General features: G+C 39.0%; 1 protein-coding gene across 2 annotated transcripts; it reads left to right on the forward strand.

Moving 5' to 3' along the window:
- The first annotated feature begins 610 nt into the window (after positions 1-610).
- LOC4343045 (uncharacterized) lies at positions 611-14,796 on the forward strand. Of its 2 annotated transcripts, none has more exons than XM_015789605.3 (22): positions 611-1,099; positions 4,955-5,023; positions 5,097-5,234; positions 5,320-5,437; positions 5,900-5,982; positions 6,556-6,648; positions 7,436-7,604; positions 7,691-7,833; positions 7,921-8,007; positions 8,083-8,268; positions 10,253-10,420; positions 10,834-10,954; positions 11,707-11,776; positions 12,024-12,111; positions 12,200-12,320; positions 12,599-12,792; positions 12,874-12,982; positions 13,123-13,278; positions 13,493-13,592; positions 13,750-13,923; positions 14,184-14,329; positions 14,431-14,796. In XM_015789605.3, exons 1-22 carry the CDS (start codon positions 686-688, stop codon positions 14,622-14,624), a joined length of 3,141 nt encoding a protein of 1,046 aa, XP_015645091.2. In that variant the 5' UTR covers positions 611-685; the 3' UTR covers positions 14,625-14,796. The 2 variants fall into 2 exon arrangements, with proteins under 2 accessions (XP_015645091.2, XP_015645092.2); XM_015789606.3 differs by having other exon boundaries at positions 13,753-13,923.
- Positions 14,797-15,851: the final 1,055 nt, after the last annotated feature.

Genomic DNA, 15,851 nt, shown 5'->3' on the forward strand with positions numbered 1-15,851 from the left:
ATATTCAGTGGTAGTGCATGTTTCCTGTGTACTTAGGCCTAGTACCTTCAATATCAATCCTAGCATGTGTTAGGATCTGGTTGTGCACACGTGTGTATGCGTGTTGTGGAGTATCTCTCCGTCCCATAAAAAAACGAATCTAGGACCGGATGTGACATATTCTAATACGATGAATCTGGACATATGTATGTCCAGATTTATAGTATTAGAATGTGTTACATCCGATACTATGTTGGTTTTTTATGGGACAGAGGGAGTATAGGAGAAGAGGATGTCGTTCGAGCAGGAGGATTTAGAGCACGAATCACAAAGTCATGTGGCTGACGAAAATCTTAGGGTCTGTTTGGCACAGCTCCAGCTTCACCTCTCTTGGAGCTGGAGCTCAGCCAAACAGTTTTAGCTCTATTTAAAATGGGAGTGTAATTAGGTGGAGCTTTCTCACAAAATGAACTAGAAAGGTGAAACTGGGTTTATGCAGCTCCACAACTCTACTCCAGATCTAACTCCTAGAGTAAAATTTAGTAATTAGAGCTCTAGAAAAGCCATTAACTAGGTTAGCGATTCTGATTTAAAAATAGCTCTGATTTCACCTTTTCATCCCCAAACTCCCACAGGCCTGTAGTTTCCCCGCAAACCATAGGAAAACCCACGCACGCGCGCACTCGCATTCCGCCGTCCGCCATGGATGTCGTCACCGTGGTCTCTACCTGCTGCTCCACTCCCACCCCTCTTGCCATTAAACAATCCGATTCCACGCAAGCAGCCCACCGCGCACGCAACCGACTCAGCTCCTATATTTTGTATACGACAGCAAGCAGCGACCGATGGCGCCACTTCCGCTTCCGGGAGACGGCGGCGACACGCAGGCGGCGCGACGACGAGGATGGCGGCGTCGGGGAAGGAAGCGATGGTGTGGGTGCGGATACTGGAGGAGGGGGTGTTCCGGTTCGACGCGTCGGAGGCCGCGCGGGCGGCGGCGGGGCCCAGCCTCTCGTTCGCCGTGCCGCGGCGGCGAGAGGAGCCGCGCGCCGGAGGGGACCGCCCGGCGATCGTGCCGGTGTGCGAGGTGGTGGGAGATGTCCAGCGCGTCGTGGTTGAGGTATGGCCGTATGGCAAATTAATTAGGGCGGGTTTAATTTGCGGCGAGGCCGAGGCTCACGCGCGGTTCAGTTGTTCGTGCCGGGGTTCTGAGCGTCAGGATTTTGTGTTTTCTGATGCTCGCGGGAGCAGCATTGAGCCTGTGACCTATTGAACCTGTGATCAGGATTAGGATGAACACAAATTCAAGTGAAAATAAACCGGTGATAACACATCTAAGCAAGCACTCTTTCAGTTTCATGTCATAAGACGTTTTGATTTTGTTCAAAGTCAAACTGTTTTAAGTTTGACCAAGTTTGTAGAAAAAAGTAGTAACATTTTCAACCCAAGACAAATTTATTATGAAAATTTATTCAATTATTGATTTGATGAAACTAATTTAGTATTATACTTATAACTATTACTATATTTATCTATAATCTTAGTCAGATTTGAAACAGTTTGCGTCTTATAATCTGATGAAACGGAGGAGGGAGTATAAGAATAGTTTTGCTATTTATAAATTTTTTCTTGTTTATAGAAAAAAAATGATCAATTTACACATCGCATAACTAAACTTGCATAGTACAAAAGAACTGTAATTTTAATTTAAAAATTTTCTATTGAACTTTTAGTTTTTTAAAATTATTTTTCTTATTGGCTTGATGCATAATGCTAGGCATGAATTACTTTATTGGTGTGACCTCCCCATCTTGGAAAGTTTTGTTTGTATTCAACTTTATTTAAATTTGGTTGAGTTATGTTCAAACTGGTTGAATTTCAGTTAAAATTTGTTTATAATTTGAAACTCTTTTAGCAAGAGATTTTGCGGTACATATCTAGATACTGGTTACTCTAGCACCCCTAATATTTTGAAGGGAGACGAGAAAAAAAGAATCCTGATGCTAGGTGAGAGTAACTTCGGTGTGATCAGGTTTAAAATGAACATAAATTCAGGACCAAAACTGGTTAGTATAACTAAGACATGTAAGCTAGCATGTACACATGTTTATTTTTAGGCAAAATTTGCTACGTGACACTTAAAAAACGTGTAATTAGCCGTATAACACCTCAAAAGCGTGAATTGGCTATAGCACACCACAAAAGAGTGGTAATTAGCTACTAGACACCAGCGATATTATTTAATTATTTCCGATGGAAATGAAGGGAGAAAAAGAGTTGAGAGTACCGAAATGGCCCCGCGTCGTTTTTCTTGTGGAGTCGCACGCCATCAAGAAGCCGCCGTCTGGCACGGCGGCGGCGCAGGCGCATTAGATTCCGCCCGGAGCAACAGACCTCGCAGCAGTAGTAGCCGCCTCGGGTGTCGGCTCCGGCAGCCACGGCGAGAAGCCCTGCTGAGCCTGGCCGCTCTCCTCACGCATGCACGCACTGCTCGCTTGCTTCCCCAAATCTTTTCCTGGGCCAGGCGGAGAGGCTGAGAGGGGACGGAGACCAGTGAATGCCACCTCGTGTTGGCATCCTCATCCTCGTCGGTTGCTGCGGCGCCGCTGCGCTGCGTGCTCTTGAACCAGCCAAGCCGCTGGTCGCGGCCTCATCGGACACCGCCGCGGTGGCGCCGCCTCCTCCTGCGGCTCCACGTTCTAGTCCTCGACAGTCGACATCGGGCTGGCGCGGCGGCGGTGAGGGCGGCGAGGGCGCGGGTGCGGCACGGCAGAGCGGGCACGACGCGGGTGTCCGCGGTGACGGCGGCGAGAGCGGCGACGGCGCGGGCAGAGAGCGCGGCGCGGCAGGAGCTGGAGCAGCGCTGCGTGACGGCAAGGCGTGCGCCTGCTACGACATTGCGCTGCTGCTGCTGTGCGCGGTCGGCGTCATCAGGGCCATCGACGACCAGGCCTCGTTCACGTATGAGCCCGCCGGTGCGGCGGAGAAGGACGGCGTCGGCGCCGCACTGTGTGCGATGGGTCTCATTGGGAGGAAGAGGACATGAAAATAGAGGAGAGGCTGACATACTTGGCCCACATAGGGCAATTTGGTCTTTTTGGATTGTTTCTCTCTCCATGTTGTTCGGAAATAATAAAATAATACATTCGGTGTCTTGTAGCAAATTACCACTCTTTTGCAATGTCTTACAGCCAATTCACATTTTTGTGGTGTCCCATGGTTAATTACACATTTTTTGAGTGTCCTATAGCAAATTTTGCCTTATTTTTAATATTGGAGTTATGATCAATGATTACACTGCTGGAATTCATCTAACTATCTAAGCAACTCCCTCCGTTTCATTTTATAAGTCGTTTTGACTTTTTTTAAGTTAAACTTTTCTAAATTGGACTAAGTTTATAGAAAAATTTAGCAGCATCTACAATATCAAATTAGTTTTATTAAAATCTATATCTAATATATTTTTATAATATGTTTATTTTAGGTTGAAAATATCGCTATATTTTTCTATAAAGTTGGTCAAACTTGACTAGGAAAAAAGTCAAAGTGATTTAATAGAGGGAGTATTTGTTATCTACTATGCTGCTATAATACGCTTGATGTATATTCGAATTTGTATTTGTATATTTCCTAGAAAATATAGATGCATCACAGTTCAGCTAGCTTCATTTACTCTTGTGAATACAGTAAACAGTTCATGAATATACAACACATATGCATAAATGATCATGTGTACTGAATAGTTTATGTATACACATTATAAAAAAACGCAAACTTGACCAATACTCTTTCTTGTGGTTGTAGTTCGCCGCGGCACGACTATAGTAGTTGCGTCGCTCTTTTTTCTTTTCTTTTATAATAATGATAGCCTGTGTGCATCCTAGCTATGCAAAGGCCGAGGGTGGTCTTAGAGTGATTGTATTCTCTTGATGTAATTGTCTAAGATCAATAAAACTCTCTTTGTCAAAAATCAATACTCTTTCTTAAAATCCTAATAGTGCAAATGCCCCAAAGTGCATAAAATTCATTTTTGTCTAGGTTGGGGAAGATGCTTTCATGTAGCTTCACAATTACTTGCATATGCAAAACGGTAGTTGGTAGAAGTTGTAACTTTGTGTGCAATGTCAGCTTATTTTCCTTGAGAGATTTTCTGAGTAATACACATGCTCATCAGATGTTGATATATTAATTTTTCTCTGTTTTGTATTCAGATGCCTTACATTATTCTTAGGGATAAACATGTTCAATTTCCACAAATGTTTTGTTGCATCGATCATACATTAAGTGCTAATGCGACTGTTATGTTTGCCTCGCATTCCTGGGAACATAGTTTTGTAATAATCCATCAAGTCAAACATCACTCATATGCTTTCTTGATCTGAGATGATGAATAGTAGTTCTATATCTTGGAACCTCGGAGTAGGACAATAGGTAAAGAATAAAGAGCTAAAAAGTCCTTTCCCTGTGGGGAAAAAAACTCCCAAAACAGAGAGCGGTTGCGCTTTTATTACATTCACCATTTTATATGCTGTAAGATCAATGTTAAGCTGCTAATTGTTATTCTACTAATATTCTAATGTTCTACTGGCATGTAAGTAATTAGTACAAATGCGATTCATTTAAATCATGGTACATGCGCATATGCTACTTTTTTGCGTAAAGTTCCAAGGATGCATTGTGTACTCCGAACAGATTCTGGCTCAATGCCTTAATCAATCCCGTATAAAATTTGCATGCTTCTTTGGCATACCTGACAGGCATAACTATGTATGAAGTCCTAAATTGATGGTTAACGGTTAGTGGTTAATTTTTTACCGTGCGATGTAGTCCAAAATCGATGGTCCATTTATTGTGTTTAGTCATGATGTGTACATGTCTCTGTTTTTTTTTTGAGAGAGATGTCCATATATCTCTGATACTGTTTCCTTCAGAACTTGATACATATGGGCTTACTAGTCTTACTTTAAATAAATAGCTTCCTTCTGGGACATCTTTCTATGGTACTGGAGAATCAAGTGGGCCACTTGAGAGAACTGGAAAGCTGGTATGTCATATTTTTGAGAAATTAGTCATTAACCTTCTGTTTCCATAAATTTGATCTATGAAACATTGGTTAGGTTATTACTTGGAACACGGATGCATGGGATTATGGTCCAGGAACCACATCACTATATCAGTCACACCCTTGGGTACTGGCTGTTCTTCCTGATGGGAAGGCATTGGGAGTCCTTGCTGACACTACTTGCCGCTGTGAGGTATACGTGCTGCATTTCTATAGCTTACTTTGTCCATAATTCACTTTTCAGCTATCTCACTAATGAGCATATACTAACATGACAGATTGACTTACGGCAAGAATCTACTATGAAATTTTCTGCTTCATGCACTTACCCTGTCATACTGTTTGGACCTTTTAATACACCCTCTGAAGTTACCACATCCTTGTCTCATGCAATTGGTATATGTCCTGATCATTCTCTTTTCATTTAAAAGTTTAAACACTTGGGATTTATTATGTGACAAATGTTTTGCAGACATAAAATTTCGTAGTTATAAATGCGGACTTGTATGGAATTTTTTTTGTGTTAGTATGTTACGAATGTACTTCCATTTAACGTGAGTAATTTAGCTAATCTCATAGCATTGTTGAATTATATTTAGTTGTTACTCAATATATCTGATAGTATTAGTTGTGCATTTCAAGACATTGAATGAGTGATATAACTAGTGTTCTCTACATAGCACTAGAACGACTGAAGGTTCCTGTTACTGGATGCCCTGCACATTATTGGAAAAAGACCAAACATATTTTATTTTGTTCTCTATTTAATTGGTACTGTCTGTGTACACAGTTGAAATTTGGATTTTATTTTACTTGGTTCCACCTACAGATAACCTGAAAGGAAATTCTATTTTGTAGGAACTGTGTCCATGCCACCAAAATGGTCACTCGGATACCATCAATGTCGTTATAGCTATGACTCTTCTGAGAAAGTACTGCAGGTATTTTCTTTCCCATTGGATGTTTACAAATTCAATTGTAATATATGTCCCTGAACATCAACCTGCAGAATGGTGTCATTGTGTGTCCATGAATTTGAGCACTGTAGATACCTTATTCTATTATGTGTTAGCATATCTAAACTCTACTTAATGAGTAATTTTGTAGTCCTTAAGGACGGTACCAGTAGATACCATATTTTCTAGTATAAAATTTGGTATCTCTTGGTAAGTCTGGTACTAGGAGGTACCAAATTTGCATAAAAAAATTTAGTACCTCTCAAGGACTGTAAAATTTCTCCTAAATCGATAATTAGGGATATTACTAGAATTCAGCTCACTCTCAATAAGACATTTGATGTTCACTAATCTTGTTGAAGTTTTCAGATAACTCAGGAAAACTTTTACTAGATTTGTTTTAAAATTTAAAATGTTATTTGATCAATAATTTGGGCTTCATTGAGGCTATACTCCAGAGTTGAGTTGGGAAAGATGCTAGAGGGGTCAAGCACATTTATTTTGAAAAGGGCCCAGCGATGATGTTTTAACACTGATATGTTTTTTTTTCTGTTGCAGGTTGTTAAAACATTTAGAGAAAGAGGCATTCCTTGTGATGTTGTATGGATGGATATTGATTACATGGATGGTTTTAGGTGCTTTACGTTTAGCGTAAGAACATTTCTGCCCTTTGTCAGTTGATTATGTTTCATCTTGTTTGATGCAAAAACTGCAGTGAAGTGTTATTGCTGAATTCTACATGATGTTTCTGCTTGTACATGTGAAGTAGTAGTATACTGCTGCAAAAGCACCACAGTTCACAGCCTACGTTTAGATCTAGGGGAGTAAAGTTTTGGCGTGTCACATCGGATATTATATAGGGTGTCGCATGGGGTGTTTGGGCACTAATAAAAAACTAATTACAGAATCCATCAGTAAACCGCGAGATGAATTTATTAGGCCTAATTAATCCGTCATTAGCACAGGTTTACTGTAGCACCACATTGTCAAATCATGAAGCAATTAAGCTTAAAAGATTCGTCTTGCAAATTAGTCGCAATCTGTGCAATTAGTCATTTTTTAGACTATTTTTTATACTTCATACAGGTGTTCAAACGTTTGATGTGACAGGGTGTAAAGTTTGGGGGTGGGATCTAAACTGGGCCTAAATCTATATAAGTTGACTATTCCTCTACTATTGCTGGAATCCTGTTGGCTGCAAGTTAAATTCAAAGTTTCGGTGACTGCCTTTTGAACTGATGTCCCCAGCTTGCTCTGTTTGCCCTATTTTTTGTGATTGCTTTATAACTGTTGTCTCCAGGCTGCTCTGTTTGCCCTACTCTTCCGTACTACATCTAGATTCATTTTTAGATCTAAAATATTTACCTATTGTCTGATAAAATGTTTGTTTTACCTGAAACTTACCCATTGAATTCATTTGAGATCTGATATTTTACAGCATCGTTTCCCTGATCCGAAATGTATGGTTGATGATCTCCATTCGGTTGGCTGCAAAGCAATATGGATGCTTGACCCAGGAATCAAGAATGAGAGCGGTTACTTTGTGTTTGATAGCGGTTTAGAAAGTGATGTTTGGGTTCAAAAGGAAGACAAGCAGCCGTTCGTTGGTATATTTCCTCCAATGAATGAACTCCTTCATTACCGTGATGAACATATCACTAATTGATGGGTCTCTTTTACTCATATTGTGTAGGAGAAGTATGGCCTGGTGATTGTGTTTTCCCTGATTTTACTTGTGAAAGAGCCCGCTCCTGGTGGTCTGGCTTAGTAAGGCAGTTCGTCTCTAATAGCGTTGATGGATTATGGAATGATATGAATGAACCTGCTGTTTTTAATGTACATGATCTGCCATAAATCATTTGTTTTATTTCAACTGGTTTCATCTTGCTCTTCTCTTACATTGGAAGTGTTTGTCACATCCAGACTGCCACCAAAACAATGCCAGAAAGCAATATCCATAGAGGAGATGCTAATATTGGTGGTCTCCAGAATCATCCGTACTACCATAACGTAACATTTTAACCCTTGGTAAGCTCACCTACAAAATCTAGTCTGACTTCTAACCTTTTGTTGTATAACTGTCAGGTCTATGGAATGCTCATGGCAAAATCTACTTATGAGGGAATGAAATTGGCCAATCCAACTAAACGGCCATTTGTTCTTACTCGAGCTGGTTTTATAGGACAACAACGCTATGCTGCTATGTGGACTGGTGATAATGTATCAAACTGGGAACATCTCCACATGAGTATAGCCATGGTTCTTCAGTTGGTAAGTGATATATTTATGCAAGTTTACAAAATGCCCCCTTTTCACAAAAAATGGACAACGTTAGGATTTGTTGTCATCCATTTTCTTATAAATATATATTTACATTTTCGTCAAGAACTAGGGAAAATTATCTGTTTTTTTAGATAATGGAAGCTTTATTTAGACTCAGTTAATTACATCAAGATGATACAATCAAACTGAGTCACCCCCGGCCTCTGCATAAAATGCACACAGCCAAACAAGAACAAATATCTTAGTGGCTATCAATCCGTAGACTAGACCGCCACCCATGCCACTGGGTAAAAAATTATCTGTAGATGCTGACACTAAAGATTATGTATGTTGAACCTTGTTTTGGCTTTGAATGTTGTGTATACTATTCTGCTTCCATGATTGATTGCTAGCACACACATGTTCAATATTGGCATCAAAATAGTCTAAATCACAACGAGGCATGTTAAATAGTCTAACAAAATGATAGATAAATAGCAGCAGAAATAAATAACAACGAGGCATCAAAATCCGGTAAGCCTGCCACGGCCAATCCATAGGATAGATAAATACCTGTGGAAACAAATGATAACAAGCAAGAGTGAATATTTTTCTACATAGCAAGACTTTAATGCATCGAATGGTATAGTGTTAGGAGCGAGGGTGAATTGCTCCCAACTCACACTCGCATAAACTCGCCAGGAACAGAGAGCAAGAACAGAGGAGAACAGAGATAGATTGGAAGGAGTAGTTGGGATAAATTTCTTGTTGTCATTAACCATAATCTGCCGGCTCTAAATAGCCTTACAATCTGAACTAATTGAGCTAAAAGAAAGGGATAACATCTTATCTAAACAACCTCTAACAACCTTGCTTAATCCTCACCCGTGCGTGGCACTGTAGCCCGTCCGGCACGGTGTTCATCCCGATCCCTGCGGCGGCGAAATGGAATTCCCCACATAACATATAGTCAGCAATATGCAAGGTTTAACAAGGATAACATATGCACAAGTTCTGATTTTTTATATTAAGAGAGCTATATTTTACAATAACGATTAAGCAACAAAATTTGTAAAAAGCATTTTTCTATTGATGAACAGGTAGTTTTGAAGAAAATTGAATAGTAAATGTACATTATGGTTGGAATGCCAAAACTAGTAAAAAAGGAACAATTTATCCCTACTGACCAGTCTCTGTGCAAAGTGAGCTGAGGAGAGTGGTCATTGGGGAGGAACATAGTGGAACAGTCTGTGCATTCTGAAGCCACAAAAGAGGTCGGGACATGTCTCTGAGCTCACTTGCAGTGTGAACATAGAGCCTGCTCTACTGGTAAGGTCTTGTTTGGATGGGCCTAAATTTCAGCCTATCCACATGTATGGGCCAGGATTTTGAGCTAAACTCCCAGCTCACATGTGGATGGGTCAGGATTTTGCTATATGCAAACAAGGCCTATGAACAAATCCCTGGTCCTCGTCGTGTGAGAGAGGTGGCCAGCTAAGAGGAATAATGGTGTTAACATAGAAGAACTGATGGTGCATAGGCTCCATGCTACACATAGGAAGATCGTTGGCTTGTCAGCATTGTGAACTATGGTTCATGAGACTGGTGCTGGTATTGCCACTTCCGGCTTTGCATGGTGCAGACAACCAAAAATTATTGCACAAAAACATATGTACATGCCTATAAAAAATTAGGACCAAATATAATATCTTGAACTATGAAATTCAATTTTACTGTGAGTTTTAGACCATAATTCTAGGTAAGAATTATGGGTAGAACACTATTTTTGTTGAGAGACCATCACTTCAGCCTGTGTTAAGCGCAATTTTTTCTTGTTTGTACAGTTATTTTTCACTGTGATGCTGTTATTATTGTTTATGCATTACTTTGAGAAAAATATTGTTGATTTGGTGAGCAGAATAGTAAGACTCCCTCACTTATTAGTAGAAAACTTATATGATCAAAATATCTAATAATGTGGTTGTTCGGTCAGGGTCTTAGTGGTCAACCATTTGCAGGCCCAGATATTGGTGGGTTTGCTGGGAATGCTACTCCAAAACTTTTTGGAAGATGGATGGGAGTGGGTGCATTGTTTCCATTTTCTCGTGGCCATTCTGATAAAGGAAGCTTGGACCATGAGCCGTGGTCCTTTGGGGAAGAGGTACAGTGCAAACCTGAAAAATCTAAAAGAACTTGTTGCGTTTCAAAGATTATGCAAATTCACATTTTGCTTAATTATTTTTTATTTGCCGTAAGACTAATAATTTCCACAACCAAAAGTTACTGGCTCCATTGTACAGGAGAACATGGAATTGCTACTGAATTTCTTGTTGTACTATATTTTTCTGTTTGTTTATCATTTGTAATCATTGACTTAAAATGTAAACTCAATGTAATGCCATACATCCTTGGCATTTTATCCATTTCATCATATATATACATGACTATAATTTGCATGCAGTCTGTTATTCCTTTTCTCCTTTGTGGAGTTATTGTAGCACATTCACCTTTGGTTAGTTTTATGTAAGCCTTATGGATTGCTGATTTGTCGTAAGAGTTTTGTGAAATTTTCAGTGTGAGGAGGTTTGTCGCCTTGCTTTACTAAGACGGTACCGGCTATTACCACACATTTATACTCTATTTTACCTTTCTCATACGAACGGAACTCCTGTTGCTGCTCCAGTTTACTTCGCAGGTAATAATTCTATTATGTTTTTATAACATTTCAAAACTGATGAAATCCATGTAATTCTCCAGAGATTTGCACTCCTACCCTTCGTAAGGATAGTTCATAGTTGACATGTCACATGTGCTAATCCAACATATTTTCCCATGTTTATTTTTTATGTGGTTATGTGTAGAACAAAAATGGACAGTCACACTACTATGGAAAACAAATGATGATCATTTGTGATGAATTATAAGTTCTATAACTAGACATAGATAATATATGTGCAATTTGAGTTGACAAAATTTACAAATTTTCAGGAGCCTAAAATCTAGCAAACTAGGTGATTCCTCGCGCTTTGCTTCAGAAATTACTAAACAATACTCAATCAAGCTAGGAGTAAAAAGGAAAAAAAAATGAAACATCAGGGGTTTATCAGTACTTATCATGAAATAAACAAATAACGCCCGCGCCTTAATGTGAAACATATTGATAATTATACATTAAATATTATAAAAATGATAGATAAATTTGTTAAAATAGTGTGCAAATGATGTGAAGGGTTATGATTGGATATGCTTTATATGTTGATTTGTAGAATTAAATAAGTTGTAGATGATGTTGTATGCTTGCATGAGTTAAATATGCAATTATTTCTAGCGGGTGATGATGTAGCATAGTTACATGTTGAGTTTTAGATTTAGTGGGCTATAACTTTATAGAAAGTATAGATACCAATTAATTATTATATTAATACGACAATCCTTTTTATTTTGTAGATCCACAAGATTTAGAGTTAAGGAAAATTGAGACCTCATTTCTCTTGGGATCACTTCTAGTTTGTGCAAGGTAAGGTTTTAAGATTAGTTTGTTTTTGTGCACATGAATATAAGGTTTTCAGATTAGTTTGTTTGTGTGCACATGAATATAAGATAGCTGATTTTACACCTTCCTATTTAAAACCATGGTTAATTTGTCACAGTTTACATTTTCTGAGAGGAGACACTCAATCATGGAATATCTTTATAGAGTATATATGTTTGCATATTATGGGACTATACATTCACCATAACTCTAATTTCTGGGACTTTGGCAGCACTTGTCCTGATAAAGGAGCTCATGAATCTTCACAGAAGCTGCCAAAGGGAATTTGGTTGCCTTTTGATTTTGGAGATTCACACCCTGTATGTTGATTAGTGAATATTTGTTGTGCTGACATACATTGAGCCATGTTTCAAAAGTCTTTTTGTTTATCAATACTTGATTATTCAGGATCTGCCGATGATGTATTTACGAGGTGGAGCAGTACTTCCCATAGGCCTTCCTCTCAATCATGTTGGTGAAGCAAAATTGGATGATAATTTGTCATTGATTATTGCATTAGATGAAAATGGTATGTACTCAGTTAATAGCGTAGTTTAACTCATGCATTGAACTGTCATGTGCAAGGGAGATTTTGTTATGCCAAAATAACTGATGCGACTTTCAACAATTTCATGGGTAGATTTTGAATATAATTTTTCATAAGTAGATATTGTTGCAAAAATTAGTGTCACTACCATGAGGAAAAGTGCGCTTCTATCGTTCTGCAGTGCATGTTAGCTATATTCTTTGTCCAATGATTGCCTTATGTTGAAACGATGTTTGGAAATTAAAAGATCTGTTTTACAGGAAAAGCTGAAGGTGTCCTCTTTGAAGATGATGGGGATGGATATGAGTTCCTTCAAGGGAATTATCTTTTGACATACTATGTTGCAGAACTCCACTCATCAGTGGTTACTGTTAAAGTTGCCCGAACTGAAGGATCATGGAAGAGACCAAATCGCAACTTAAAAATAAATATATTGCTTGGAGGAGGTGCTATGGTAGGTCCATTATATTAGTTCCTTCTTGTTTTTGTCAAATGTGCACAGATGAATATTAAATTATAAGTTTTTCAAATACAGGTAAGTACGCACGGCATTGATGGGGAAGATTTACATCTAACAATGCCTACTGAATCTGAAGTGTCAAGTCTAGTGGCAACAAGTGAACTTGAGCTCAAAAAACGTTTTGGTATTAGTCCTACACACTTGCACAGTACTCAAAATGTTTTAGAACAGGGAATTCTTACATCTCCAGTTTTTCCATTTATTTATTCCGAAATATTTTATTTGTGGGCTTACTTTAGTATCTTCCTACCATTCATTATACAGAGATGGTTCGACCTATTCCAGACATAGATAAGCCATTAGGGAAGGAAGTGGCTGAACTTTCTGAAATACCTATTGATTTGAACGGCGAGGACTGGTTGGTTAAAGTTGTACCCCAGATCGGTGGTCGTATTATCTCAATGACACATCTTCCATCTGGTATTGCTCTTATTGATTTATATTACTTTCTGTTGGTTATGCCTCATACGATGTGTTTAGAGATAGATAATCCTATTACTGCATCTGGTCGAAAATACAAGTCTTTTGAAGATATGTGTCAGTTAAACTTTTCTAGCTTTAGTTAATTATCATATCCATGTAAATAATTACATCGATTGGAAATGTATATATAATTTATACTTGATCTCTGCAGATTCTCAATGGCTACACAGCACAAATAGGATCAATGGGTATGAGGAATATAATGCGGCTGAAGATACTGCTGGCTGCACAGAAGAGTACAAAGTCATTAGGTAGGAGAAATGCAGAGTACTTCATTACTTATTCAGTGTTCACTCTAACCTAGTTGGCGGCACTTATGGCACTGATCTGTAGAAGAATATGTGACTGGTGGTGTATGAGTGTTATTGCTTAAATTCATGTTTTGACATAATTTCTAAAAATGCATAGGAGGTATCGCGAGCAATCAGGAAAAGAGGAATCTATTTGTTTGGAAGGAGATATTGGGGGTGGTTTGGTTCTTCAGCGCCAAATATCCATTTGTAAGGAAAACCCAAAGATTGTTAAGATCGACTCCAGTATTCGAGCAAAACAGGGAGCTGATCATTCTGGTGGGTTTTCAGGGTGAGCGTCTAAGCATCATTTAATTTATCCATAGTAAACTGGTAACCAGAAACAATAATGCACCTTTTCCGTTGTTTTTTTAAAATCTCTAGCATATGAATCATGAAGCATGGAGATAACATGTGCGAATATGCGGTCTTACTATTTGTTAACCATGTCTGCTTGACTGTAATGGGATCCCAGAAGAAATCTGGTAAACACAAATGGTTTTTAGGTCACGACATTGTACTGACACCAGGAAATGTGCATTTCCTTTGAAGGTTGGCCTGTTTGAGGGTTCGTCCTAGTTTCATTCTTCAGTACCCTACAGAGGTTTCTGTTGTGTTTACAGCAAGCAACGGTATAAAGCGAGAAATACTTCCAGATTCTGGAGAATTGACATTTGAGGGAGTTCTTCGTCCCAATGGTATGCAATACTCTTCAGTATTTAGTAGAAAATTGGCCTTAACCATCATTTGTCGAATTGTCGTAACTTCTGTTGTTTATAATTATTTTGAAATTTCCCAGGGGAATGGATGCTAGTTGACAAACGTACGAATCTGAGCCTGGTAAATTGCTTCGATCTCAGTCAGGTTAGTATATGTAAGTTGCATTGGGGAACTGATCATTTGAACATGGAACTGTGGTCGGAGCAAAGAGCAGTTTCTAAGGACACACCGTTAAGAATTTGCCACCATTATGAGGTGAGAAAAATAAACTAAATCCTTGAATGCACATGGAGCAGAAATAGGATGACTATCAAGGGACTTGTTTCCTGAACTATTTTACCCAATAAATGTAAACTGAACCGAGTAATGCCACAGTAAAGGTGTATCACCATTTTAGTTATTGTCATTGTGAATGAATATGGTCATGGTGTGATTACAATGTTCATGTACTGGCTGCTGTTGTGACACTGTTAGAAATAGCTTTTCTGCAAGTTCATGACAAGTTTTAGAGAAAATTTCATGTATGCCTAGAATTTTGTCGTATAATTTTATAGTTGACCAACTTGACCTCCATATGTCATTTACAATTTATTAGAAGTTATCTGAGATAAATAACACGATGGATTGAAGAACCTACATACTACTCCGTCCTAAAAAAGACCAATTCTAACAACGAATGTGGACACGGCCTTCGGGTTGTACAAATTCCGAAATCCGAGCTCTAATTACTCCTAAACCTCAAGCTTTCATGGCATCCCCAGATTACCCATGTAACACCCTTGTCTCTAAAGTTGTTGTCATGTTCACTCTGATAATTCTTGCTAATGAGCGGAGCCGGAGCCTGATATTCGTGTGACAAATGTTAGAGAAGAAATTGGAGAATACACACTTTTACAATTGACTTAGTCTGAAAGAGCATATAAAATATAAAATATATACTCCAGAAGATACGGAAAGTCCATGGTGTAAAAGAGATGAGAGAAGTTCATAATATCCTTTATGCAATAGACATACATGGCGATAATAAGAAGCATATGGTAGCAAAAGAAGAAGCAGTGAGCATAGGAGTATTTTCTTAGATAATGGATTTTTCATTAATCCGGCCTCTATATCCACGGAGAATATGCACAGCCAAAATATATACGAGTACTTAGACTCCACACCTCACACGGAGGCTTAGCTTCAACCTTTATTGACAACAAATTCTCCCCATCGCAGCGGAGAGGGTGGAAGGGAAGAACCGGAACTACCCTGTGCTATCCATCGCAACACCATCTCAGTCTCTGTCGATCAGAACCACCATTTTCTACCAACTACTTTGTTTGTTGTCTGCCGTACCATCCAAAACTCCTTATGCTGCAGCTGAATTGCACGCCCGTATTACGCCACAAAGCTACTCTGCGGTGCCACCACCTTCTTCTGTAAACCATTGAACTCCCTGCTGCTCCTAGAGCGACGCCAAGCTGTCCAGCACAACAACTGTATGCCTTTACTGTCAAG

Source organism: Oryza sativa, chromosome 7 (assembly GCF_034140825.1).
Source record: "Oryza sativa Japonica Group chromosome 7, ASM3414082v1".
NCBI lineage: Eukaryota > Viridiplantae > Streptophyta > Magnoliopsida > Poales > Poaceae > Oryza > Oryza sativa.